This window comes from Protomyctophum parallelum, assembly GCF_964188405.1.
Source record: "Protomyctophum parallelum genome assembly, chromosome: 11".
NCBI classification, from domain to species: Eukaryota; Metazoa; Chordata; class Actinopteri; order Myctophiformes; family Myctophidae; genus Protomyctophum; species Protomyctophum parallelum.
Genome location: NC_139707.1, coordinates 37,515,083 through 37,543,071, shown reverse-complemented (window position 1 = coordinate 37,543,071; position 27,989 = coordinate 37,515,083). Strand labels below are relative to the sequence as shown.

The following is a 27,989-nucleotide window of genomic DNA, read 5'->3' as shown; positions in this document are numbered from 1 at the left end:
CATCAGTTCAGGCCAGCCTCTCTGTCGCCCTCCACCACTCCATCATCCAAACACAGCCCTGGCCGCGGCTGCATCATCACCACCGGGACACAGGAGGAATCGGGAACGGAGCAGCAGCCTGGCCGCTTGCATCAATCTCTAAACGGATTTGCTTGAACAATCGTGAACATAGAACGTGCTGGATATAGGGTTGACGGAATGGGCGAGCAAACGGCATTTCTGCTGTTATTGGTGGCGACCTTGACGCTCTCATCTGAGGTGAGTAAATGGAAGAAATCTCGGAATTCTTAACATTTCTCCCGAGAGTCGAGTCTACAGGCCCCAGAACTAAAGAGTTGAAAGATAGCTTCAAAAACTGAAACACGAGCACCTCACATCTTACTATTTTCTGGGGAAATGGTCGATACACGAATATTACTGCTAATGGTGCGTATTGGTCAACCCTGAACAACTAATGTGCGCAATTCTATTTCTAAAACATAATCCCAGCTCAGCTTCCAGGCGGCCTGCGCTTGTCCGGGTAAACGAACGATCTGAAATAATAACACCACACGCATAGCAGATAGCATGTACGATGATTCGCTTAATCAATACTGTGTAAACCAGTAGACAACGCATTCCTAACTGCAGGAATGCTACGATCGAGGGCCTGCCGTTATATACGTCAGTGATTGACAGCTTGACACAGTTTTGATTGAGGAAGGTAGATGATTTATGCCGCTGTTTATAGCAGAACGTGTTGGTCATTTGTTTTCCATCAGTGTCATACCGACCGTTATCCTTTAATAGTAAATTAAACGATTTGTCCGTTTATGGTGGTCGACTGAGCAGTCGCTACTTTTGCTGACATAAAATAATAATTGTTCCGTTCAACGTGTCGTTCAATAGCTACATAATTATGTGACTTGTCAGTTGCTTTAAAGGCCACACAGATAATACAGTGCATGCTTGTCTGTTTAGTCGTTGATGGCAATTTATTGAAGCTTTGATCGCTTTTGATTCGCTAAATAATTATGCTACATATTTTCTCGTTGCGTCGACGTAGCCCAGTCAGTCGTATTGTTAGATTGTTACACTGTTGCAGCGTCTTCAGCTGCAGCTAGGGTGGGATAGTTATAACGCAGGCCTGGCTGTGCAGAGGAGAATGGAAAAGGATGTAGCACTGTTTGACACAAGCAAGATGGCGACGACTGCCTGGCTGCTGCGTTGGACCCGTTGGACCACGGCAGTCTAGTAAACAGATCACACAGTCAATCCTAGTTGGAAGAGTGAAGAGTCATCGACACACACACACACACACACACACACACACACACACACACCCTCACAAACACACACACACACACACACACACACACACACACACACACACACACACACACACACACACACACACACACACACACACACACACACACACACACACACACACACACACACACGTATGAATTACAGTATGAGCATTTTCCTACATGTGGAATGTGCAGATGTGTCTTGCGAGTCTAGATACTGTGGTATGTTCAGAGATAACACACTGGTGCATTCCAAGCTAAACCTCTGCATATCTCACTATCCCATTCCCAGACAATAAAATCAAATTAAATACATCTCATTCTTCCCAGCAAAATGAGCCTTGCCTCCAATCTCCTCTTCAATTCTGAGAATCTGGTTGTAGCTACTTGGCCAAACACTCAGAGCGACATGGATTGTTATAATTTGTAGCATTGAATAACTTTATATGGACTCTGGAGTCAATACTGAAATATGTTTGGGTCTACACATTCTGTGAAAATACGGGAAGCTTTTTTTCTTGGAGATATTAGTAAAATTAGTATTGGTATTAGTAAAACATAAAAAACATATAAATTAGTATTAATTAGTAGAATTAAGATCAAAGGATACAGTGGTAATGAAGTAAACAGTGTCACATTGCTTTAAATGGCTTTGATCACCAAATTAGTGAAAATGTTGTGACAAATGGCATAAGAACAAGGTTTCAATAGCATAACCGATATCCCCACACACTAGGGTGTTAGTTCCTGCACTTAGTCTGCTTACTATTGCAGTTTTGTTTCTGCGCCACTGCTATGATTAGAACCTTTTTAGGTTCAAGAGAGATGCTCTACACATAAAGTGGTCCAACCTATGCTACGCTACTCTACGTCATGGTATGAATATGATTGATTGATCACATAGTCTATAGACTACAGGGTGATAAATTGAGAAATGCCTCATTTCTACAGAAAATCATTTTACGACATCCCATCATGAATCACTTCTGGTTAATTTTATGTATTGTGGAACAAACTAGACAATGCTGTTAAAATGTTAGTTGTAAAAAAATGTGCCAGAAGTGTATCTCCCAGCCCTGGCAGAGTAGTTCTGGAGTAGTTCCAACGGATTGTGTGCCCCTGGTTTTTCCCTAGTGGGACTGATTGAGGGTAGCTACTGGGACGTAAGTCGGGACTTGATCACTCCCGGCTGGGTCGCCTGAGTGAGGGGTATGATGTTGAGAGACCCGAAACCCCGTTGACCTCAGGATACATCACTGTCGGATACGTCCCAGGTGCATCCATGCGATGTTTTTTTTTAGTTAAAATGTATGTCCGTCTATCTTTTTTGTTTTTTTTCTCCCCCATTGGTGCGTGCAATAAGTGTACCATTACGCTTTCACCCTTCTCCTTCCACCTCCTTCCACTAAAATGGCAACAGATGGCTTGGTGGCAAGTGTTTTGTTAGCTTGCAGTCAGTGTTTTTTGTCAGTGTTTTGAAGATAAATGGGAGGACCAGAAGGTAAGCTAGTCTGAGACTTCCTCCAATTGTATTGGCAAACAAAAAGAGGGGAAAAACCAATGTCCCAGACTCCCAGAATGCGGTTCGTTCAGCTGGGTAGTAGGAAGCCCATGATTCTTTTGTGGCCTTGTCAGAGAGTACAAGGTATTTGCCCAGAGCCACATTTCTATAGCTTATATAGGTTATAATACTAACACTTAACAACATCCTATATTAAGCCACGACCTCCTCACTCTCCCCTCTTTCTTTGTGACATTTCTCTCACACCTTATTGACTCAGTGAGACAATGGGCCTAATAAAGGTGGACACACATTCACACACCCTGCAGTATGAATGCTGAGCACACTGCTTTGCCCGGCTCTGGCTAAATTGACTATTTATGCTAAAAGCTAGGTGCTCTGTGCAAAAATCGTGGTGCGTAAAATTGTCTTTGGTAATGGTAGGATATAACTTATATAACAAGAGTGCTTTAGACCCGTTGTTGACCTGTCTGTCTAGCATCAAATGCTGGACGAGTGATAACTTTCTCAGTTCTCCTCATAATCGGTTCTAGTGAGCAGAAAGAATCAATAATAAGCAGACTTGGCAACCTGACTGTAGAAAGTAACAGTACAGTAAAGAACTTGGGGGTCATTATTGATTCTCCAAGATTGCCTTTTTTCACCTTAGAAGATTGCACAAATCAGAGCCTATTTGTCATTGGACGATGCAAAAACGCTAATCCACGCCTTTGTTTTTTCTCGGCTTGATTACGGCAATGCACTTTTTTCTGGAGTGCCTACGAAAACAACTGACAGATTACAACTTGTCCAAAATGCGGCAGCCAAAGTTTTAACTAAAACTAAGATGAGAGAACATTTAATGTTTTATGCCTTGCTTTTCTTTTCTTTCTTTCTCAATTGCTCTGTAAAGCACTGCATTTCATGTCATGAAAGGTGCTATACAAATAAAGTTTCATTATTATTATTATTATTATTATGAAGAGAAGCTTCATACTGCTTTAGAAGCACAACTCAATGTGTGGCATTATTGCTATGTGATTCAAACGCCACAACCCTCGAAGTATCATGCCTAGGGATGTGAATGAAGGAACATTGTTTTATATACAGTATAACTATACTGTATTTAACTGTAACTAAATATTGTAAATAACCGACAGTAGTGCCATTCGTTACTCGTCCTGGCCTTTTCCCATGCCTCTGCCCTTTTGACCACTATCTTGTCTCTCCAGGTGCCTGCTGATGACTCTGTGGGTCTGCTAGCGGAGCCCCAGGTGGCTATGTTTTGTGGGAAGCTCAACATGCACGTCAACGTGCAGAGCGGCAAATGGGAGTCGGATCCCTCAGGCACCAAAAGCTGCATTGGCACCAAGGAGGGAATCCTGCAGTACTGCCAAGAGGTGAGAGACAAAGAGGGAGAGCGAGATACTTGAGAGAGAAAAATGAGGCAGGGTATTGGATAGGAGATGTCTGTAATCTATGCAGAGGAGGTGGCATAGAAGAATGGGGGAAAAAAACATACAACAACATTTGTTGCAGAAGGAGGGAACGTGATATTAAAACATTTTGGCATGTGTGTGTGTGTGATATTAGAGGAAATGGCTGTAAGGGGTGCAGAGCAAAGACCTGGCGTTTGTGCAGAAAACTCAAGCTCTCAGCTTTTCTCCAGGTGTACCCTGAGCTGCAGATAACGAACGTTGTGGAGGCCAACCAGCCCGTCAGCATCCACAACTGGAGCAAGAAGGGCCGCAAGCAGTACCGCAGTCCTGTACACATTGTGGTCCCATACCGCTGCCTGGGTAAGCATTCCTAACAAGGTGTATATGAATGCATGTGCGTGCGTGCGTGCATGCATGCATGCCTGTTTGCAATACTGTATCACTATTACTATGTGGGGAACTGAAACGTATCCATGATGTTGCAGTCGGGGAGTTTGTCAGCGATGCTCTTCTTGTTCCGGACAAGTGCAAGTTCCTGCACCAGGAACGCATGGACCAGTGTGAGAGTCACCTGCACTGGCACACGGTAGCCAAAGAGGTGAGGTGACAGTCGTATATCTTGCACTACCTTGCTTAGAGACTCAATTTCTGGTCCTCTCTGTAGACTCTTGTGTTTTCTCAAATTACTCAATGATTCCTTATCTCCACCTTCCTTCTAGTCCCTACCCGATATGGTCGATGTTGTCATCTTTATTGCTTTTTTTTTGTCAGTCACTGAGGTTTTACCACAATAGTGTGAGCCCACAAAAGGCCCGCTATGATGTATCATTCTCTACTCTCATTTCACGTGCTGTTTATAGTTGAGCGGGAGGAGTCAGTGCTTAGGAGGAGTGCTGTAGCAGCATTATGATTAACGGCTGTTATTATTATTATTAGTCCTGTGGTGACCGCTCCATGAATCTCCACGACTACGGGATGCTGTTGCCGTGTGGCATCGATCGTTTCCGAGGGGTGGAGTTCGTCTGCTGTCCGGTGGAGGCAGAGCGGGAATCCGACAGCGTGGAAATGGAGGGGGAGGAGTCAGACGTCTGGTGGGGTGGAGCCGAGAACGAATATGGCGACAACAGGTACTGTCATTCACGTCTGTGTCTATACGGACTCCACTAAGGGTGCATCTGCTTATGTCCCAACAACGCCAGATTTCTGGGTCCGATGCCAATCCCGATTTTGGAGAGTCCTAGCACCGATTACAGATGCTTTGACCGATATTTTGCTAAAGTGCCTGCCCACCGCCACAGAGGTTGGGCGGGGGGGGGGACACATCAACAGCATGAAGTAAAATAACGGAAGATATACAGTATATAAGCCAAACCAATATATTGATCTGGCTCTAATAAACATGACATACTATAACTGTACATACACGGATGCCTTTAATTAACACTGTCTCTTATAGCATGTCCCGCCAGGCAGACACGGAGCCTGCCACCACAGAGGACGACGAGGACGAGGATGAAGAGGAGGAGCCCTTTGACAGGGACGAGAACGGAGACGGCGACGAAGACGTCGAGGACGACGATGACGACGAGGATGAAGACGACGTGACGGATGAGCGCGACAGCGACGAGCGCAACGCCAATGTCGCCATGACGACCACCACCACGACCACCACTGAATCGGTCGAGGAAGTTGTTCGAGGTAAGGAACTCGGGAGACGTCGTGTGCTTGATATTCCAAGTCATCATTGTGTACTCAAGATGTTTTCTTGTTGTTTTCATTTGTGTGTGTGTGTGTGTTTTTTTTGCTGGCTGTCTGTATGTACCTCAGCGGTATGTTGGGCACGTGCTGACTCTGGCCCGTGTCACGCCATGCTGGAGCGTTGGTACTTCATGGCCAAGAAGGGTACCTGTGCCCAGTTCCTATTTGGGGGCTGTGGGGGAAACAGAAATAACTTTGACTCGGAGGAGTACTGCCTGTCTGTCTGCAGCAGTTCCTGTAAGTGCCATGAGGATTTTAAGCCCTCTGATGCCTTGAACTGGCCTGATCCCTAGGCTCTCTAGGCTGGGGGTCTCTTACTCCATCCTTTCCCAATGCACCCCCCATGCCTTCTCTCTTTCACTCTCTCCTTCTCTGAGTGTCTGATGGCTCTTAACCACTTGGGCCGATGCTATAGGTGTGTGGTGCATTATGGCACACTAGCAGTAGCAAACAAAGGGCAGGATGTTATCGCGTTCGTTTCTCAACAAGCTAATACTTGGCTGCTGTGCCTTTTTTTTGATCTGAAACGTAAACAGACAACGGAAAAAGGCTCACGGCTCCTCCCCTGGAACAACAGGTTCGGTTGTGTCTTACGACATGAGCATAGAAAATAACCCTCGATATTAATCTATGGTCTGAAAAAACAAAAGCAAAGCTCAAGTTCATCAAGCCCCAGTGTCCCTGGTGGAAAACGGCCACAATGCTCTACCTGTCACATTTAACACAATTCATTCATTCACTCTTCTCTTCAAATAATACTATCTCTTCAAGAAATTAAATACCTTCACTCCCTAACTTGCTCAGTAGCACAAACTGATATTTCTCCATAAATTACTACTATACCTGTCAGTTGTCTGTCTATTAATGACATGTCCTGACTAGCAGAGTGTTGTAATCTTTGCATAGTTTTGTGTGTGTGTGCATGTTGTAAAGGGCAATAGATTTAGACTCTGTTTCCCATTGTCTTGGTTGCTTTAGTCTTTGACAATTTCTGCCCAGTTAAGCACAACTCTCTCTCAGTGGGAGAGGATGACGCAGCGCTTACCCTTATCCTGACGAAGCAGTATTCATCTTATCTCTACTCTCCCACATAAAACAAACGAGACACACACACGCACACACACAGTGACAGACTATCTGGTGGTCTAGTCTTCTAATCACATATTTTACTGCAAACGATGTTAGCACAAGCTAACGTTGTTCATCTTTTCGCTCTCACTGATTTATTTATTTAAACATTTCTTAGTGTGTGTTGAACTAAACTTGAACGACTGATATACGTTGCAATGTAATGCATGTTTCACACTCCGTCTGATGTTTTTTTTGCCTTCTTTCCCTTTCATGAATCCTTCTCTTTCCCTCCCCCATCATCCTCTGCATCTCTCTCCCTTTGTGTCCTCTTTATTCCTACACCACACTCTACCCTGTCTTCCATTCCATTCCATTCCTCCGTCCCCTCCTCCAGTGCCCACCATTGCTCCCAGCCCACCTGATGCTGTGGACCGCTACCTGGAATCTCCTGGAGATGACAGCGAACATGCAGACTTCCAGAAGGCCAAAGAGAGCCTTGAGGCCAAGCACCACGAAAGGATGTCCCAGGTGTGTGTGTGTGTGTGTGTGTGCCTGTGTGTGCGCCTAGTCATATTGCCTGACTCATATATTTTGAATGCAGAGGGTTGTATTATTGCACCGTGACATGAGTCTGTCTGTCTAGGTGATGAGGGAGTGGGAAGAGGCGGAGAGGGAGGCCAAGAGTCTTCCTCGTGCTGACAAGAAAGCTGTCATCCAGGTAGGATGACACACACACACGGACATTTTCCTATGGTTTCGAATTAATATATTTTATCATGTATCCTGTGTTTAGCTTATTACCGTTCGGTTTAAATATTTTAACGTATTTGTATGGGTATGTTATGCATATTTGTTATTTATGCAGTGTATAATGCATTATGAGGTGTGAAGGAATATGTGTTTACATGTCTGTAACTCATTTAACTGTGTTAAATTAACACTTGTTGACTAAAACTATGATGAAAAATGTTCGAGGACTACCTTTTTTCACTGACTAATTTTTCACTGACTAAATAAAAACGAAATAAAAACTGAGCTACGAAGACAAACTATGAGTAAATACACTGACAACTCCGTCCACAAATAAAATCTGGACAAAAATGTTAGGGGGGGGGGGGGGGGGGGGGGGACTACTGGAGAAGAAATCCGGTAGAACTAAGACAAGTAATTTTATGGTTGGCTGTGTGTGTGCGTCACGCTTCGAAAAATGTGTTGCAGATCTTGGAACACCTAAAAAAAAAACATGTCGGATGACTAAAATACGTGTTCTTAATTGTGCTGTGTGTGCAGCACTTCCAGGAGAAGGTGGAGGCTCTGGAGCAGGAGGCTGCAGGAGAGCGGCAGCAGCTGGTGGAGACTCACATGGCGAGGGTGGAGGCTTTGCTCAACAGCCGCCGTCGCCTGGCTCTGGAAAATTACCTCAGTGCTCTGCAGGCTAGCCCTCCACGGGTACGCGCACACACACACACACACACACACACACACACACACACACACACACACACACACACACACACACACACACACACACACATGCACACAGTGCACACAAGAGGAGATATGAATGCCGAGTTGTTTTTTTTTCACTGAAGCTAATTACTAATTAGTTTTGTATAAAAGCATACATCATCGTCAATGTATGATTCTGATCAACACTCTGCAAATACTAAGTGGCAGTGATGAAACCTTGAGAAGTTATATAACTAATAGACTGGAACTCACCTATGCTTTTTATGGCAGCTCCGGCAGGATCCGCCTGGAGAAACTAGGCACAGCTGCGTGACATGAGACTAATTAATTAGACCGACAGTTAGAGAGAGGAGTGTGTGTGTGTGTGTGTGTGTGTGTGCATCAATTTAACAAAGGTGCAGACGATCAGAGAGTGAGCGACGTTAACGCTGTTATGCTGAATTGAAGTGGCCTCGGCCCCATACTTCTTTTTCCTCCCTGGAAATAAAAACGTCTGGGTTTCCGAGGCTATATAACTAGTGACTAAATGGTTGCAATACAGTGTGATATAACTTATATATGCCTCTCCTATACAACCAGCCTCGCCAGGTGTTGAGTCTACTGAAGAAGTACGTCCGTGCTGAGCAGAAGGACAGGCAGCACACCTTAAAACACTACGAGCATGTCCGCACCGTGGACCCAAAGAAAGCTGCACAGATCCGACCCCAGGTACTCTTAAGGTCACAAAGGCCCACATTTAACACATTCTGGGCGGGAACCCCTTTTGGTGTTTTAAGCATTATGTCATACTTTAGCTATTGAAAGATAGCAGATCTACAAGCTATACATATATTCTTTCAGGGCGTTTTAACTCAAATCTTTGCTTCCAGGGAGTCCCTGGAACAACATATTTTCAGATGGGGGTCCGTGGCCAAAAACTAATAATTCTGGGGTTCTTGACATGAAAAAGGTTGAGCACCACTGACATAGATACATAGTAGCCCAAACATTTAGATTCTCGTAGAGGGTTTTTTTCGATTCTGGCGAATCTCTCTACGAGAGTCTAAAAGATAACCCCGCCCCTAACGTCGAAGAAGGAACGTTTGTGCCTCAAAATCACTCTTACCTTGTACAAATGCAAAATCTAAGCTGCTTTAAATGTTGCCCCACTTGTTTGTGAGGTGTTCGCAATCAGATTAAACACAGCACATGCTTTTTTTTCAATAAAAAAGGTATTTTAATCAACTCTGTCTCGGAATCTGGCGGCCATCTTGCTTTTCTCTCCATTGTAAATGCGCAAGAGAACCCTGGCCGCTAGGGGCGCGGGCAATATTCTGTTGCGCCGTTTACCGCATTTACAATGGAGGATTCAGAAACGGAGTGGATTAAAATACCTTTTTTATTGAAAAATAAGCATGTGCAGTGTTTAATCTGATTGCGAACACCTCACAAACAAGTGGGGCAACATTTAAAGCAGTTTAGATTTTGCATTTGTACAAGGTAAGAGTGATTTTGAGGCACAAATGTTCCTTCTTCGACGTTAGGGGCGGGGTTATCTTTTAGACTCTCGTAGAGAGATTCGTCAGAATCGAAAAACAACCTCTACGAGAATCTAAATGTTTGGGCTAGATGCATAGGTTTTTCAGATTTAAAAGACATTTTGTAGAATCCTCCTCAGGTCTAAATGGGCAAAGGAAACAACCCATTTGTTTAAAACTCACTCAGGAACAACTCCTTGGAAGACACCTCTGAAAAAAGTCTTATTTATTGTCTCCACCAGGCCGAAGGCATGGGGGGAGAGTATGTTTTGCACTCCGTTATTTAATCATAAATTAGCTAATTTAAAATGTGTTCTTTTAGAGTGCACTAAGAGGTAAACCCAATTAATCTCAATTTAAATTGGTACACCTAAATCAATAATCTAGTGCTGTTTACTTGTTTACAGAGAAGAAGTAGTCCTCACAGTCTTCATCAGGTGATAGTGTCTACTACTATCACCTGATGAAGGCCGCTCACGGCCGAAACGTTGTGTCCTGAGTTAAATGGTGTTTTAACAAAATAAACACTGTTGGAGAAAAGACTGTGCGGCCTACTTCTTCTCTGAATCTACCTTTTGTCCAGCACCAGCAAAGAACTGGATGTGCACAAGCCACCTGCTTTTTAAACTGTTTACTTGTTTAGCCTGTGTTCTATCTTCATTAAATACTGTTTCTCCGGTCATCAGGTCCTGACCCACCTGCGTGTGATTGATGAGAGGATGAACCAATCACTGGGGCTGCTATTCAAGGTGCCTGGTGTTGCCAGTGAGATCCAGGACCAAGTCTGTGAGTTGTGGTTTGAAATCTTTTAATACAGTGGTGTAGTAGCCTACCGCTATACGATACATACGTAGTATGCCTTGACAAAGGTTTTGAAAATAGCGTATGCCGTGAACGTCTGTTAATCATTTCATCCATTGATCACGTGTGAGCGTATAGCCCAGTGGCGGCTCTACAGTGGGGCATTGGGTTGCCATGCCCACCCAGATTGGGCTTCGTGTCCCTCCAGTCCAGATTGACCTATTTTGCATGGCGTCTTATGCCTTATGACATTTCTTTTATTTAGATTTCTTTCACAATAATGCCCTACCCTACCAATATTTCAATATGTTTTATTTACAAAGTTCTTCATGATTATTATAAATTATGAATTCATTCTCAAATTAATTGTAGTTAATAGAAATACAAGGTAATATATGCAGAATACATTATAATGTGCAATATAATTGTGTTTGTTTGTTTGTTGTTGGTGCTGCTGCATAATTGTAGCCTACTTGTAATCTTTTTCAACACATCACTGTGTTAATGGGCGAGCATTTGTTATACATAGGGGGGGGTTGAAAAATACAGTGCCCCCTTTGGAAAAGATTATGCCCCCCTGCTGATTTGTGCCTGGAGCCGGCACTGGTATAGCCTATACATGCGCATGTCGCGCAGGGAAGAATTATGGTATACCGTCTGAAAAAAAAACTAGACTACAGCACTGCTTTAATATCTAATGCATAAATGCTTCATGAACCCAACCTCGGCTACTTTATGGAGGACTAAAGCCTAAACTATAATGAATCACTTTGAATTGTGGTATACGCCTTGCTGGCACTAGTATAGTATTCTATTGTCAGGTTTTCTGTAATGTCGAGTAAGTAGAAGTAGAGGTAGAGGTGTCGTAAATCTGGACTTCATCAAGCTTGCATTTTCCTTTCCAGCTTAACTTCATTCTACCCCTACCTCTCTCTCTCTCACTCTAGCTGCTCTGATGCAGAGGGTTCAGTCTGAGCTGTCTCAGCAAGTCTCCTCCCTGCAGAGCGATGGGAGGGTGAGTTGAGTTGCACCCACTCACATCATGCACATGCACACACTCTCTCTCCTCTCATACAAACTGCTCTCTCTCTCTCTCTCTCTCTCTCTCTCTATCTCTCTCTTGAGACATAAATAGCACCAACTCTCTGTCAAGGTAACACAGGAGAGAGAAGCATACAGCACGAGCATGTGCTCACTTGCACCTCACATTGATGAATTACACGAAATAGAAGGAACTACACACGCACACAGTCATCTCAAGATGTAACTGTGCCCTAGAAGAAAATATTAAATCAACCACAGAATCCCACAGTTATTCCTCTTTACCCAGAGGAATAACTTCCCCATCTGGTGAGCTTTTCATACAATAGTTAAAGTGAGTGTTGCAATTCATCCGGTCAAATAATTAATCTATTCGGCAATTCTTTCTTATTAGCAGCAGTTGCAAGTTTCACACACACACACACACACACACACACACACACACACACACACACACACACACACACACACACACACACACACACACACACACACACACACACACACACACACACACACACACACACACTGTTACTGTTATCATCGTATATTTAATGATTGTACTGACAATCTAATGCTATTCAAAATGTATGTATGCCAATGTAATGATTTTATATTTGCAAAGATGCCCGCACTATCACACTGTTTTCATATTGTGGACATGAGCTTGCACATGCATTATACATAGGTGCGCTCCCCCACCTCTGAAAATGGAACCACACCGCTGAAGCATCCCTATTCTGGGGTAGCCATGGTTCACATGACGCTCGTACTTCACGAGCGCCATGGCTTAACTTCCGCCAGTTTTACACGATCGCTACATTTACAGAGCAAACGTGTGTACATAAACACTCAGATTTCAAATATAAAGTACTCACCACGTGGGCTACGGGTGTTTGCTGGTACAGCAATTAGCATTGCTGCATTCCGCGTTTAGTAAAAAGCATTTTTATCCGAGCTGTTTTTTTGCCATTGGCTTTCAACTACGTGCCCCTATCGGTTGGGAGGAGTGTGGCACTGGGTGTGTTCGATATAGGCACGCTGACCGCACTGCCAATACAGACTAATAGGCGAGTGCGCTCCCGGTGTGCAACTGTGAGTTTTCCGAACAAACCCTGTTTGAGAAAAGTAGCCGCTTTTTATTAAACAACATGGAATGCAGCAATGATAATTGCTGTGCCAGCATATTTCTAACACCCGTGGCCCACGTGGTGAGTACTTTATATTTGAAATCTGAATGTTTATGTACATGTTTGCTCTGTTCTCTGTTCAAAAACGGCAGATATACAGTACAACCTCACACACTCACAACGTGAGTTGCACGTGGCACACTCACAACGTGACGCGTTGTGAGCTTGTAGCTCGGCCATTTCCTAAGCCCAAACCACACCAGTTGCAACTCCTTGCAACAAAACTGTTTTAAGGTCATCCACACCAATGCAACTCCTTGCACCTGCCATTGGGGATAACGGTTGCAAGAAGTTGCATGTTGCAAGGAGTTGCGTGGTGAATCATTGGTGTGGTTTGGGCTTTAGTATAGAGATAAAGAAGGTTGGGTGCCTGCTATAGACCCCTGGGGGACTGCGGTCAACGGGGTTTAATTAACATTGTCTACACGTACACAAAGTAATATGTGTGGTCGTTCCAGGCGGACAGCAGAGTGAGTTATGGTAACGACGCCCTGATGCCAGATCAGACCTACAGCTCTGCTCCGATGGAGCCTGGCTTTGACCTTGACCGACTGGGCTTTATCCACCCAGAGAGCTTCAACCAGCCCAACACAGAGAACCACGGTAAAACACACATACACTCAATAATAGATGGGTGTTCATTTAGCTCAGAGGGCCCTATTTTGTAGCCTATTTTGTAAAACCACTCCCCCTGCTGGTCAACATTTGCATTCTGCCAGAAGGGATTATTATGGAGATATCCGATTGTTGTCCCGCTGCTTTCGGTTCATCGTTTCCCGCTTGAGAGAGCCCAGATGCAGGCAGGAGGAGGGAACTGGTGAACTCAATACTGCCGCAATCTGGCGGAGTCAGGTTACCTATTTTGCACATCGCATTTTAACATGTCTACATTTAGATCGGCTATTTTCACTATTGTGAAAGAAATCTAAATAAAAGAAATGTCATGCAAAATAGGGCCCTGAGAGACTGTAACCAAATGGACCTGGAAGGGTCATCTGGTTACATTTTCACACAATATCCCTACTTTTTCATGTATTTGATGTATTACCATGTGTGTTCTTGTATGTATTTGATGTATTACCATGTGTGTTCTTGTATGTATTTGATGTATTACCATGTGTTCTTGTATGTATTTGATGTATTACCATGTGTGTTCTTGTAAATCGTTCTGGATTAAGATGCCTGCTAAATGCCTAAATTGTAGCTACAGTATTCCAATCATTACTGCAATGCATCATTGAACTATGATTTCAGCTCCGACCAAATAATACCTCTGTATAATATAACGCACCCTTCACCATCGGAGCAAGCGGCGATCCAGCAGCGTCAAAAATAATAAATATTGGAAACCATCTTCGTTTTTATACTTTGAGCCTTGATTGTACTGAACTGCATACGACATTACCACACACAAACCAAATCGACATCAAAGCTTCAGTTAACTTCCCCCCAGCATTCAGAGCAGGGAGATCAGAGAATACTGCTTGTTTTTTTTCTCCACAATTTTAAAGCCTATGATAATCATTCAAATATGGCTGGTTGGTTATTAACACATTGTACAGTACTGAGTATTATTACTGCTTTATATGGTCTTTAAGTAATTCAGAGGTTGTTGTCATCTGGGATTTTAAATAACAATGAATATTAGGTATACATGATTCTTTTATCCTCCAAAATGTTTGTTTTACATTGACACTTTCTGACTGTTTTGCCTGTGTCATTTGCTGCAGTGGAGCCTGTTGATGCTCGTCCAGTACCAGACAGAGGCCTCCCCACACGACCTGGTGTGTATGTGACGTGTGGTCTATTTTCTGGTAGTTTGTCTGATATGGCTGTGAATATGCACAGTTTTGTAGTTTAGGCTGTTTGTTTAGAGGAAAAGAGGCACCTGAGCAGCTGCCCAACACAGGCACCTGCCCTGTGTCGAGCAGGTGCTGAGCAAAAAATAACTTAAGAACCAGAACAAACAAATGACATAAATGTCATTGTATGACTGGGATACGAGGTCTAGCCAGTAATTAATTCCTGTATGCGCACGGTCGCACGCCACTGCCAGGAAAAGGAGGAAGTAACCTCAACATAATTTGGGTCTTTTATTTGTAAATCTGTGTATATAAAACATATACGGTATGCCATGTCGCTGGGGTCCACAAATTTGGGCCCCAAGGCCACCCCCCTCGTTTAAACTATTAAATAGGTAATTTGTTCATTATTAATCACCAATGTAAGCTATATCACATTTGTTTATCTTAATATTTACAAATTTATGTTTAAGTAAGCGATTAAACATTTACCGGTATCTCTTATTAAAGAGAAATGTATATAACTTCTTCTTTTTACATAATGGGGATGGTATCCCAGTGAAAAATAAACAAACACTCCCACAATGATGGGCTCCATTTAAAGAAAAGATATGTACCCTTAAAGTGATGTGACGTTTCGGCAGTGTTGGGCAGTAGCTAGCTACAAGTAGCGAAGCTACATAGCTTAACTACATTTATCAGTAGCTTGATGGTAGCTTCACTCCTTTTGAACCAAGTAGCGTTTTTTGTAGTGTAGCTATTTTTAGACCCAAGTAGTGATGTAGCTTTCAACAAAAGCTATACGTTACAAATTGACTGTTAAATAAAGTTTTGTGGGGGAAAAAAATCCCTGGAAAAAAAAACATGATTGGTTGGTTTAGATAAGAAGAGTCTGACACAGTTATGTTGTTAAGCAGCTAGAGGATCCCACGCAGCAGCTGTCCTTTTATCTCTAGCACAACACAATTAATTACTCACCTAATGCTGCCTGCAGGTTCCATGTTTAATTCCAGCGTGTGTAACCTACATTATTGTCTAAGTGAAAGTTTTCATATTGTAAATTTTATCGCTAACGTGGTTTAGTGACTATAGTACTTTGACAGCTCATTCATCGTAGCTTGTTTACAAGTCAAACGGACTTCTTGTGCAGAAACTGCCCCATCAAAATAAGAGCCACTTGTATTGATTAGTCAACACTAGTTTTATTTCTAAGTCTACCTACAGGACATTAACATCTCATTTAAGTGCCTGTCAGCATTCTCTGAGTATCCCATCCTCAAATATTCAGTAAAACAGTGCCTATCGAGGCAACAGTCTGTCTTGAGAGACTAGCATTCTCTAGTCTAAATTATGTCTCTCAGCTGGTGTGCAAATGGCTAGGCTGTGGCAATAATAATTAAAATAAAATAACAACTAAAATCGTTAATTTTTTGGAACCATGAACTTTAGTTCAAAACGTTGAATTATGAACTGAATTAGTTCCTTTAAAAAAAATTAACTGTGAACTGAACTATAGTTAATAAAAAAAAGAACTTTCCCAACACTGAACACATGAATCAGCCGGCTCCTGACACCGCAAGGTACATTAATACAAGTAAATGTGAAAAAGTTGACACCAAAAGCCAGACAGAGGGCTTGTTTCCTGTTTGTTTTTTAATAAAAAATCAAACTCAGCATTTTTGCCTGCCTATAGGCTATTTGTTCGGTGGAAACTTGATCATTAAGTTGATAAAAAATATTAAAAAAAAAAGTAGTGTCCATGTAGCTAGCTACTTTTGCCATGTAGCTTATAGTGTAGCTTGCTACAATTATCTGGGGATAGCTTTGTTGTAGTTGAGCTATATTTAATAGAGAGTAACTGGTAGTGTAGCTTACTACATTTTCCAAGTAGCTTGCCCATCACTGCGTTTCGGGCTGTTTAGAGGGGCACAAATACACTGCTGCATTTATGTCATTGATTGCATATCAACTATGCATGCTAAAACACCATTAGTGTTTTAGTTCTCATACATCTTAACCTCTATAGTGCTGTGCGTCTGACACTGTGTGTTTAACTTTTGACCATATATTTTCTCTATATTCTCCCAAATGACTGTGTGTTCAGTATCTGCTCTTAAGCCAGAGGAGATGCCAAAAGTGCGGATGGACACAGAGGAGAGAATAAGTGCCGGCTATGAAGTTCACCATCAAAAACTGGTATGAAAACCCATCAGTTGTTCTATTTAAATGTTAGTACTTCACCTCCTATCATTTGTTCTATTTAAATGTCATTACTTCACCTTAACCTTGGCCTCGCTGAAGTGGAACAGAATCACTTTCATTTGAGCTTTCATGTGCCAGTGTCTAGTTTGACTGAAGGTTTATTTTATTTTTTTTCGTTTTTATTCACAGGTGTTCTTCGCAGAGGACGTAGGGTCCAACAAGGGCGCCATCATCGGACTGATGGTCGGAGGAGTGGTCATTGCGACCGTCATCGTCATCACCCTGGTGATGTTGAGGAAGAAGCAGTACACCTCCATCCACCATGGAGTCATTGAGGTAAAGGAGAGCACATCTAAACTTGGGGGAAGTGTGTGTGTGAGACCATATATACTACTTTTGAAGATTGTGAACAGATGCTTGAATTAACACTATTCTATTCCTTTCCATGACTCTTTGTAGTACAAGGGCTACAGGAAATATGGTAGTTTCTGTTTTGCTAACCGTAATGTTTTGTGTTTGGGTAGGTGGATGCTGCAGTGACACCGGAGGAGCGCCATCTGAACAAGATGCAGCAGAACGGCTATGAGAACCCCACCTACAAATTCTTTGAGCAGATACAGAACTAAGAAGCTGCTCATAATCATTTTTCTTTTTGGCTTACTCCCGTGTTACTATCCTGCTTGTTGACGCTGTTTCATCCTGGTTCCCTGCCATTTCCCCTTCCAGCTCACTTCTTACCCGTTTATTGCTTTTCATCCTGTTGGAAGGCATGGTTAACTTGGTGGATTTGTTTAAACGAAACGGCATGGAACTTAAATGGAACGCCTTCTTAAAAGAGCAGCACTTCAACATCCATACATCGGCAATTTGGTCAGACAAGGGCACCCTGTTTCACCCGCACATTTTAGCCAATCAAAGAAGATATGCCATAGTGTTTGTACAGAGAAGCCAACACCATATCTACTATTTATATCAAGTCATTTATCGAGAGTTCAGACACCCCCCTACAGTTCTGCACTCAAACATCAAAGGTAAACCACAAAATCCTGCAAAGCGCCACTATTTCAATATTCCCTTACTCGCTCATTGGTCCAGCTCTGTCCCTCTCCCACGCATTCCCGTTCCCTCAGATGACAGCTGTGCTGTGTTTGGTGACATAACGAGCTCTTTAGAGCTGGCGATGGGAGGAGGGGCTCTCTGAGCGTCTCTCTGCAGGATTAAGATACCCCAAGCGTTACAGGTTTAGTTTTTTTCAAAAAAAGGAGAAAGACAGGGAAAAAATTGCATACAGTATATCTACACATCATCAGAATATGTAAAAGTTGAAAAATATTGAATGTTTTGTTTTCTTTTATTTTTAATTTGTGTAATGTATTGAATTTAAGACAGAGATTAGCTGTAAGTACATGTAGTGCATGGCAATATTGATGACAGATACAGTATTCTGTACATTGAGGTCCTCGGCTCCACCTGTGAGACTGGTCCTCATTGTACTAGACGTTTTAGCAGGATTGTACATTTCTAGTGTCTTCTTTGTGATCTTGTGATATGAAGAAGGAAAAAAGAAAAAGAGTATTTAGAATCTGGTCTGCTTTGTTGTCACACAGAGACGTGCTTTAACTGAATCTCTTTGCTCTTTAAGTTTGTCTCCATGACTCACTCTGTGTTCGCTGCATGGGCAGAATGCTCTTATCTATATGTAATATAATATTATGAAGTGTGATAGTGTCCGAAAGGAAGTCAGTTGTGTTACTGTTTGCGTTCTATGCACTCCAAATTTCATTTAGAAAGTCTGAAGATGTTCCATTTCTCAGTTTTTGTTGTTTTTTTATGACATTGCCATTGCGTTCTTCCTCCAATCATTCCAGAATCAACATTCCACTCCTTGCCTGTAAATATTTGGATCATACATACATTCCAGATGCAAATAGCTCATTTTCAATATCAAACTCTTAACTCTCCAGCTCTCATTCGTTTTCTGTTCTCCTCGATCTTGCTCCGAATATTCTGAATGATCCCCCATTCCCCCCCAACCCATCTCGTCTGTTTTAGCTGCGTCAGCAGCACTGTGCAGTGCAGCACCCTGTAGGCAGTGAAGAATTTGATTAGGAGATGGGACTTATGTCTTAGCTTAGAGATTATAATGTGTCAAACCAACATTCTCTGCCTTGGCCCTTCCCTTTTACACTCAATACATTACTATGTCTCACATTCCCTTCTCCATGTTGCACAAACACATTCTATTTTTCTATATTTCTTAGGTTGTTTATACATGTACAGTGTCTGTCTGTGGTGGATATCCCTTGCTTGCCTAGTATTTGTTGTCTCTTTTCAAGTCTCAGGCCTTTTGTGTTAAAATGGAGGCTAACACTAATGTTACTTGTATGCCAGTATTTAGACATCATGTAGGGTTAAGTAAAGCATCACCACCAAATGAATGGCTTCTCTAAAGTTTGGAAGCACATATCTGAGCAGTATATTGAGACGAGCCATTTCCTTCTCCCCAAAATGGCCAGATACCGACCGCCTCCAATAAACATGAATGTGACATGCATATTGTGCAATGATGACCCATGCACTTCACTCATCACCTTCACACCCCCTTTCCACTTACATGTACATACACAAGACACTAACTGAAGCTCTTAATCAGGTGAATGTTTAAATTTTGTGTGGATTCTCGTTCTGGGTACCTTTGGAGGCTAGTATTTCTTTTTCTTCTCCAGTCACTTTTCTCCCTGAGTATCTAAATGAACCATTTGCTTAGACGTGAGAAAAGGTTTCGACACTCACTATCCCATGAATAAAATTTTGAATGTACATATAACCATCTGGCTCTGTACTTTATCTCCGCCAAGCCGAGACTATGTTGTGCACCCTGTCTGCCCGTAAACGGCTAATCTCCGGAACGGTTGGCCCAATCTAAATTTATGTGAAACTGCAAACTCCCTGGATGGCCAAACCTCTAACCCAAAAATTTTCACCTCAGCCTGTTATAACGCCATCAGGAGGCCATTTTTGCAAAATACATTTCTTTGAGTGGTGCAACCACTCCAATGTCAGCAATGTCCGTGTTAACCTATGTGTTGGTTCACCCACCTATGTGATGTTAATGAGCACCAGTATATGACTGAGTACCAGTAGGGGCACTGTTGTGCCAGAAACTGCCTAATGAGAGAGAGAGAGAGAGGGGGGGGGGGGGGGGGGGTTGCACCACTCAGTTCACACAGGTGTGATTTTTATATTACTCCTCCAAACCACGCAAATCAGTACACATTATCTCCACAGACAGGTGATCAACACAAATCAGTCTGATTTGTCCACCCTGATTGGCATCCAAGTTTGGAGTGGCTCATTTTGAACTAAATGAAATCATAAAATCGTTTAAATCATAAACGCAGCCGTGCAATTGCTGGGAAACTTTGCACTCACATTCCCACAAAGAAATGCCAACCTTTTCACATTGTCCCGTTATAGCACCACCAGGAGGCTTGATTTTTAGATATTACTCCTAGATTTTGACCAAACATCATGCAAAATTATACACATCTTTATAGCCATATCATCAAGACGGATGTGTCAGATTTTTCATATTCCATTTTGATTTCTAAACATTGCTGGCCCACAATAACCTACCTGACCTGGTGGAGACATGTGCTCCAAGGTGCACTTTTTCTTGTTGAGTTTTTATTACTAGGGATTTATTGGAGGAAAAGTAAATAAGTGTGTGTGTGTGTGTGTGTGTGTGTGTGTGTGCGCCCACGCACCTCTTAAAAGCTAGTAAAGCTACTTTATAACATTGAATGAATAGAATCCTAGTCATTAAGAAAAATGCTCTCCACTTTATTCCCCCTGGTGGACGAAAAGGGTCCACAATATAGGGAAGACACCAAATAAAAATACAAAAACAGATCCTCTATGAATGGAAAATATGAAAATACAATTGCCCATGTGGCTATCAAAAACATGGAGTACCGGTATATACAATGGAAACAAAGCTAAGCTACAGACGGAACATATGATGCAGAGCTCAAAGTTGGGTTGTCGATTCACATTCAAACATCCAGACACACGTACAATAGTGAGGTTTCTCATCTCAAAACATCTCACGTCACATGCATTCTCTCCTGAACAAGATTCTCTCCTTGGGTTAGAAAAAAAAAAAAAAGAAAGAATAAAAGAACAGAAAAAGCAACTTATAGGCGCACTCCACTTGCCTCAGCCCCACTTTTCTAAGTTGTCAATCCACTCTTCTCAAGGATTAGAGATCATTGCTTTACAGGAACGAGTCAACCAATTTGCTGATGAGTGGGAGACGGCAACCTACTATGCCCAGAGCAGTCAAAGAAGCACCGTGCCCCGCTTCCTTCAACTGTCCTTGTCCATTGCGGTGGTGGACAGCGTCACTGTAGTGATGGGCTGACCGAGCGCTCCGAGCCCATGCAGTTGCATCCGAGCCATCTTCTTCTGTTCACACTCTGTCACTAATGTATTGAGCTCCGCAGCACTGTAGCCAATCAGAGTCCTCAGGTCACACACAAACTTGTACACAAAGCGCTTGCCTTGTACCTTGCTGATCATGTCTCCATCGTAGTAATACCTAAGGTAAGAATATGGAATAACAAGAATTACCACACATACGAGGCATGTTAAATTACTCCATTGTTTATACTTGTTATTAAATAAAACTTGTATAGGTTATATACAGTATATCAAAACAAACGCATGGATGTGAGAAGTGACAGTATTTAGAGAGTATGTGCATGCATATAGTGAATGACAGACCGAGTGGCAAATCGAGTGGCAAAGTGAGTGACAAAGTGAATTTAATGTTGTTAAAAGTCATTTCATCTAATGAAACAGGACTTTTCTGTTTGGACGTATGGGCTGTCAAGGCCAGAAAGTAGTTTTTTGCCACTCAGTAGGCATTCCTGCATAACTTCCTGGTATGATGATGATGTCATGCGCATACCCTCTATTGAAAATATGAAAGATTGTTTGAGAAAACAAAATGTTTTACTTACAAGCCAATTTTTTAAAAACAAATGGAGACCAAATATTACACAAACCTGAGGGCTCTGCTGAGTTTCTCGTAATTCATAGTGGGCTTGTTCTTACGCTGGCCCCATTTCTGAGCCACAAGCTCTGGCTGGTTGAGTTTGAACTCCCCTTCCTCGCCCACCCAGGAGATGCAGTCTCTTGAATCCTTGTCGGTCAGCAGCTCCAGCAGAAACTGCCATAGCTGAATTTGACCGTTGTTACCTAGTAACGGTGAAATACATCTAGTATTAATATGAGAAATATCTACTTCATGGCATCACTTTGCTGAAACATTTGCATTATTTAGCATGCAGTATGTACCTCACGTACATGGGCTTTTACTTTTTACAAACTGTGAGCGTTGAGTTATTGCCTGTCTCAGGCAAAATTATACCTTTTATAAAGAACATTTTGAAGTATAGTTGTATAGTGTTTTTGGTTTTTTTTCTAAAATGTACTATGTATTATATTCCTAGATTCCCTGAAAACAGCAGTTTGTGGTAGCATGCTAAATGGCAAAAATATCCAGTAAAATTAAATATCCAACTATTTGCCTACTACAGTACATACAGAGGCAGCTATATACACACAATTGTACATGACACCCCTCACACACCCTCAACAAAATGACACCATATTGTACTTAGACGGCACACATATGCACACATTATATACACTGTACACATACTATGCAAAAGTTGGAACGTTTAATATTTATGCCAGAATGACATTCTCTCTTACACACACAGTGTATGTATATTGCACTGTATAGAGTGTTCTGTATAAAGTGTTCTTGTTTATTACGAGTACCTGTGCGGTTGCCAGGTGAGCTGCGCTCCTCACCACCTGAGATGCGAGGAGTTCTGGGGCCACGGTTCTGCTTCAACACCTTTATGTTAGGTTGACTCACTGGGGCTGGGATTATCTGCACAGCTGGAGCCACAATACAGACAAAACCAAAGCAAATGTATAGTATTTTAACATTCAAAACAATTTGTACATTTCTGGATCAGAATTATTTAAATAATTTCCAATCAGAAGAAATGTTTAACAGCAATGTCTTTATCTTCATAATACAAGTTTACTATAAGTACTCTGTATTTGTCTGTTCTTGTCTTTTGTATGTTTAACTGAGTTTTTAGAGCCTAGCCCAATTTGGTCCCAATTTGGGACATGCAAATAAACTTGACCTTGACATATAATTAGCCAAGTCAAAAATGATGAATTAGGCTATTTGTTTTAAGTTTTAATCTGGCTCCATTTCACATTCAGAAACAGACCAAAATAAATAATAAAAGTCAGAAAATGAAATGCCTCACAAATGTGTCATCATCATATCATATCAACTCATTTCATTTTTGGGAAGGGCCTTACGTTGATCAATGGTGACAGCACCATCCTGTCCAACCTGGTCCTGGCTGGCCAACACATCTGAAATAAAGACCAAAACGATAAGGTCAAAAGCCCATCCAATTCATGTTGACCAAGTTCACCACGGTTTCTTGAGGCCCCTTTAAAAACCCAACCCCTTCTGACTTACATTTGCGTAGCAGTTCAAGGTGGCTCCAGAGTATCTCTCCATTGGGTACTTTTTGAAGGAATTCATCCTGGCTGAATGAGCAGAGGTCTCGTCCGGGGATGTGGATTCCCCCTACCTCCATCTCGTCAATATTAAACTCCTTCATGACCCACACAGCCCAGTGGATCACCTGGTCAGCTGACCACAGAACTGGGTCTGAAGAATGGATAAAAAACACAAATTCACACTCAGAGCAGATCTTTATCTCTCATTGTGGTATACTTATCACTGTATACACAGTCAAAATCCTGAGTGTTCATTTAACCCTGAGTGTATAAATGTTAGTACACTCTCAAGAGTTTCAAATGGATAAATGAACACTGAGGATTTTACGGTGCAATATTCCTGCGAGGGTTCCTTACCATATGGTATTCCCAGGCGGACCTGCTCCTTGCGGTAGCCTTCTAGGGCCGCAGCCCAGCGGGTGACCTGTTCCGAGGTGTCGTCATTCAGGGCAGAGCGCTCCACGGCGATGAGCTGTCCCTCCTCCATCAAAGTCCCATCCTCGCCCGCCGCATCCGGATCGATCACCACCTCCACCGTCTCCACTGGCTTCACAATTTCCAGGATGTTCAACTTCTCCTCGCCTGGGCAAGAATATAGGGAGTGGTTTTATATATATATATATATATTTTTTTTTAAAGCTTGCATGTTTCCTTTTGTCACTATTAGATAAAGAAAGAAAACTACCATATGTTATGGTACTTAAGCAAATCTATACCTGGTTTGGTTATGATTTGCAGGCTGAGTTGCACGGTGCCATCAGTCTTCACTCCCTGATCAAAGAGGCTGTGATCAGGATGCAACTAAAAAAAAGATAGGAAGAGGTGAATGAGAGGTGATATTTGCATTCTTTTAAATCATCCATAACACAAGAAAATCTTTCTTTGAAAATAAAAATCAGTTTAAAACTTTAGTTACACAAAGGGAAAACTGTTTTATGGCAGATATTCCGTTCTGCATTTTTTTGCTACCTGTATGTCTTGTAGGCAGATCTCGTATGCATCAAGTGACACCTGGATACGGGGCTCTAGGAGCTTCTTCAAGTTGCCGATTGGCTCATTGATGTCAATATCTTGCTGGATCAAATCTGCAGCAGTGATAGTATGTTCTTCAACACTACATGGGAAATAACAGAAGGAATGCATATATTTAGAGGGGAAAAGGTTTATTTCAAATAATGGGAATCCTGTATGGAGTATGGACTATGCATATTCTAATTTCATAATGCTCACCCTTCCTCCAGGCACTCCTGTTTATCCTGGCCATCAATCTCAATCTCTATCATCTCTTCGGTCTCGCTTTTAGACATTTTCTTTTAGGTGCCCAAGAGGCAAGCTGTTGTAGAAAGGTGAGAATGTTAAATATTTCATTCATTCAAATCATTCAATAATCATAACGGACTAAACTGAACCCAAAACAGCAAAGGTTGAAACAAGTACCGGTAAACATTTAACACATGAAAGGCACTTGAAATAAAAACAAACATACTCTGCCTTCTATCAATTCCACTACACAGGATCAACTTTGTTACATTAGGAAATGCTATTTCCTCTTAATTTTTTATCCCACGATTTTTGTAAACCATTTTTTACCCGGTGCCAATTCAGTGGAAATGCTAATTTTTTGGCAATGCCATAACACATTTTAAAATACACCTTCATCCACCAGACCATTGTGGCCAATAATGATGCTGTGGATTACAGGGAACTAATTTGCAAAAACAGATTGATATCAATAAATATCATCTGGGTATCAATTAAAAAGGTAATAAAATAATATGTGATAGACTGCATATAAATGATAATGCTGTCCTGATAATATTTTTTTTTAATGAATTGAACAAGGTGGAGCCTCTTGTAAACAAGTGTAATGCTTTATTGGGTCATCCACGGCACTTACAGTTAAGTCTTTGTATTGAGTTGTGCTTGAAATGTACTGTAATTCTGCAAACTGTATAATAAATATCTCAATCAATCAAATCAATATATATATATATATATATATATAATTTTTTTCACATGTGATGCTACTACAAAGCATTCGAGAATAGTTTGGATTGCTGTATGTTATTGTGTAATAACAATGTAGTACAAAGCAGTTTGAAATGGAAGGGCCGCTTCAGCCTCGACTCATCATTGGCCGTCTGGGACAGTTTACAGTGTGCTTTAAGTGCTAACGTTAGCCAACTCGAGGGCGAGGCTTCACTCACGTCGAAAGGCCAAATGCTAGGCCATTATTGTACAAAAAACTATAAGCAGGGGAGTCTTAACAACCTCCATGTAGTTGGAAATATAGAAATATGTTGCTATAATAGTTGGACACATTACACGTGTCGCTCGGTTGTTGTCTGGTCCTACACCACGCCGAGACACGGAGCTCCACTTTTGTAGGAGCCGAGACCACACGCCCGTCGCCCGCACGGCCGTCCGTCGCTCCCCGGTGTACCAAACAACACTTAAAATCATCGTTCAAGCACATCGCGCCGTACATTTATGTAGATTCGAACAAAAACACAGGCCAACTTTGAATGTAGAAAACTTTTTTGAAACGGAAATGGAATAAACGGAAACAAAACAGCATAGGGCAAATGGAAAGGAGCCGGAAATCCTGGCTAGGTTTACAGCGTTATTAAGACTTCCGAGAGCGGGCGCGACGAAATACCAGGCACGTTGTCACTGTAAATGCAGAGCTCATGGCCGTGGGTTCGTTTTGGCACTACTACAACGACGGGGGAAAAGCATCGTGAATCGTAACTGCATCGAGAAGGATTAAAGAAACGCGACATTTTGTCGCATGCATTTCGAAACCGTACAGTCATACGACCTGTTGTTGTTGTCCAGGGACGCGGCGGGCAGCAGCTACCTACCTCTCTCTCCCCCACTGGAGCTGATTGAGATCTCAAACAAGGACAACTTCTTTAATGTTAGCCAAGTTCACAAACTACCTAGATTAGCTCGGATATTCAGTTGAAACCTCAAGACGGGTGTCTTTTTTTTTTTTTTACAAGACGACGGGAAAGATCCCTGTCTGTAGCAGGCAGTCAGCGCTAGCTTAGCCTCGTTTGTGGCTAATGTTGTTCGGTAGGCGGCCTCTTCCAGCAGATTGTGGGTTGGCTGGATTCTCTACAGCAGCAGAGCGGGAAGAGAGTGCGTCTCTGAACCTAGTACACTCTCTCCTGGATTTATTTATGTACAATTGAATCACTGAAGCTTTGCAAACTGTCATACCTTCTCAGATAACAATGCACCGAAAATGTATCTTATCATATATTCCAGTTTTTTTAGGGAAACAAACAGCCCCAGTTAGCCAGGCCAGTCCAACGTATTATTCATGCAAGTTTGGTCATCATCATCACACGGGAGGAGGGGGAGGAGACTTGAACCCAGACAGAATTATGTGTCAAATCAATGCTGTCAAATTTTATTTTATTTTCTGTATTACTGAAATGTCGACATGGGGTTTTGTTAAGTTTGTTGGTTAATTATTGGAAATAGAAAAACAAAATAAACTTTTATAAACCTGTCAGATTTTGTGGCCCTTTGTTTTAGTTTGAATGCATTATAGAATTGCCTTTATAGTATGGACTATGACCGGCTTTGTTTTGAATGTTTACAGAGCTTGCAGAGTGGGAAGCTATGAACAGATCAACAGTGATACACAGTCAATTCAGTTTTCCTCTATTGAGTCTATTCCCTCAATTCACATAGTACACACAAGTTCAAGTAGGGGCCAACATGGTTATTAAATCTCTCATATATGTATCTTTTCTAACATGTTGTTTTCTCATGCCAATAAAGCTCATTTGAATTCACACTCACAATGGAATTATGTTCTAATTCCATATATCCCTGATTACATATAGTAGTTTACCTATACAACAATGCAATGTTTTACATTGTTGATACTGTATTTTGGTGTTATTTATATATGTTGAAGAATTGAATACAGAGTACCGCAATGGAAACATCCCCAGGACTTTTTGTGTTATCCTTTTAGGGCAACTGTCTGACTGTACCTTGTGCTGTTTACTTTATGTCTTTTTTGATTGATTGAAATATTTATTAACAGTTTGTAGAATTTACAGTACATTTTAAGCACAAACTCAATACAAAGACTGTTAACTGTGAGTGGACGACCCAATTAAGCATTACACTTGTTTACAACAGGGTCCACATTGTTCAATTCATCAAAACATTTAGAGACATACAAATAGACACTTCTATGTAGCTAAAGAACAGAACAGGAATTCATCATATAGGAAGCAAAAAGGGAAAAGATACATA

At 41.9% G+C, this 27,989-nt stretch overlaps 2 protein-coding genes across 6 annotated transcripts; one reads left to right on the top strand and one right to left on the bottom strand.

Moving 5' to 3' along the window:
• Window positions 1–30: 30 nt before the first annotated feature.
• appb (amyloid beta (A4) precursor protein b) lies at window positions 31–19,911 on the top strand. 3 transcript variants are annotated; one of them, XM_083776934.1, is made up of 18 exons: window positions 31–258; window positions 4,026–4,193; window positions 4,463–4,592; window positions 4,718–4,830; window positions 5,169–5,359; window positions 5,689–5,930; window positions 6,060–6,227; window positions 7,456–7,589; window positions 7,705–7,779; window positions 8,361–8,510; window positions 9,111–9,239; window positions 10,735–10,834; window positions 11,797–11,864; window positions 13,539–13,683; window positions 14,811–14,864; window positions 16,987–17,078; window positions 17,274–17,420; window positions 17,609–19,911. In XM_083776934.1, the coding sequence occupies exons 1-18, from the start codon at window positions 199–201 to the stop codon at window positions 17,708–17,710; spliced, it is 2,268 nt and encodes a 755-aa protein (XP_083633060.1). In that variant the 5' UTR covers window positions 31–198; the 3' UTR covers window positions 17,711–19,911. The 3 variants fall into 3 exon arrangements, with proteins under 3 accessions (XP_083633060.1, XP_083633059.1, XP_083633061.1); XM_083776933.1 differs by having other exon boundaries at window positions 8,352–8,510; XM_083776935.1 differs by lacking the exon at window positions 6,060–6,227 and having other exon boundaries at window positions 8,352–8,510.
• Window positions 19,912–20,911: 1,000 nt separating this feature from the next.
• gabpa (GA binding protein transcription factor subunit alpha) lies at window positions 20,912–27,536 on the bottom strand. Of its 3 annotated transcripts, none has more exons than XM_083776449.1 (10): window positions 26,034–27,536; window positions 24,939–25,041; window positions 24,678–24,822; window positions 24,425–24,509; window positions 24,066–24,290; window positions 23,665–23,859; window positions 23,499–23,555; window positions 22,935–23,057; window positions 22,154–22,346; window positions 20,912–21,684 (listed from the first exon to the last, which is right to left on the bottom strand). In XM_083776449.1, the coding sequence occupies exons 2-10, from the start codon at window positions 25,013–25,015 to the stop codon at window positions 21,453–21,455; spliced, it is 1,332 nt and encodes a 443-aa protein (XP_083632575.1). In that variant the 5' UTR covers window positions 25,016–25,041; window positions 26,034–27,536; the 3' UTR covers window positions 20,912–21,452. The 3 variants fall into 3 exon arrangements, with proteins under 3 accessions (XP_083632575.1, XP_083632577.1, XP_083632576.1); XM_083776451.1 differs by having other exon boundaries at window positions 26,934–27,536; XM_083776450.1 differs by having other exon boundaries at window positions 24,939–25,043; window positions 26,573–27,535.
• Between the last annotated feature and the right edge of the window lie 453 nt (window positions 27,537–27,989).

Coding starts and splice junctions, on each gene's coding strand:
- appb (XM_083776933.1), top strand. CDS start 199: ATGGGCGAGCAAACGGCATTTCTGCTGTTATTGGTGGCGACCTTGACG. Junction 13,684..14,810: donor GCCCAACACAGAGAACCACG/GTAAAACACACA, acceptor CATTTGCTGCAG/TGGAGCCTGTTGATGCTCGT. Junction 17,421..17,608: donor TCCACCATGGAGTCATTGAG/GTAAAGGAGAGC, acceptor GTGTTTGGGTAG/GTGGATGCTGCAGTGACACC.
- gabpa (XM_083776449.1), bottom strand. CDS start 25,015: ATGTCTAAAAGCGAGACCGAAGAGATGATAGAGATTGAGATTGATGGC. Junction 24,510..24,677: donor TCTGCCTACAAGACATACAG/GTAGCAAAAAAA, acceptor TCTTTTTTTTAG/TTGCATCCTGATCACAGCCT. Junction 24,291..24,424: donor GCAAATCATAACCAAACCAG/GTATAGATTTGC, acceptor ATTCTTGCCCAG/GCGAGGAGAAGTTGAACATC.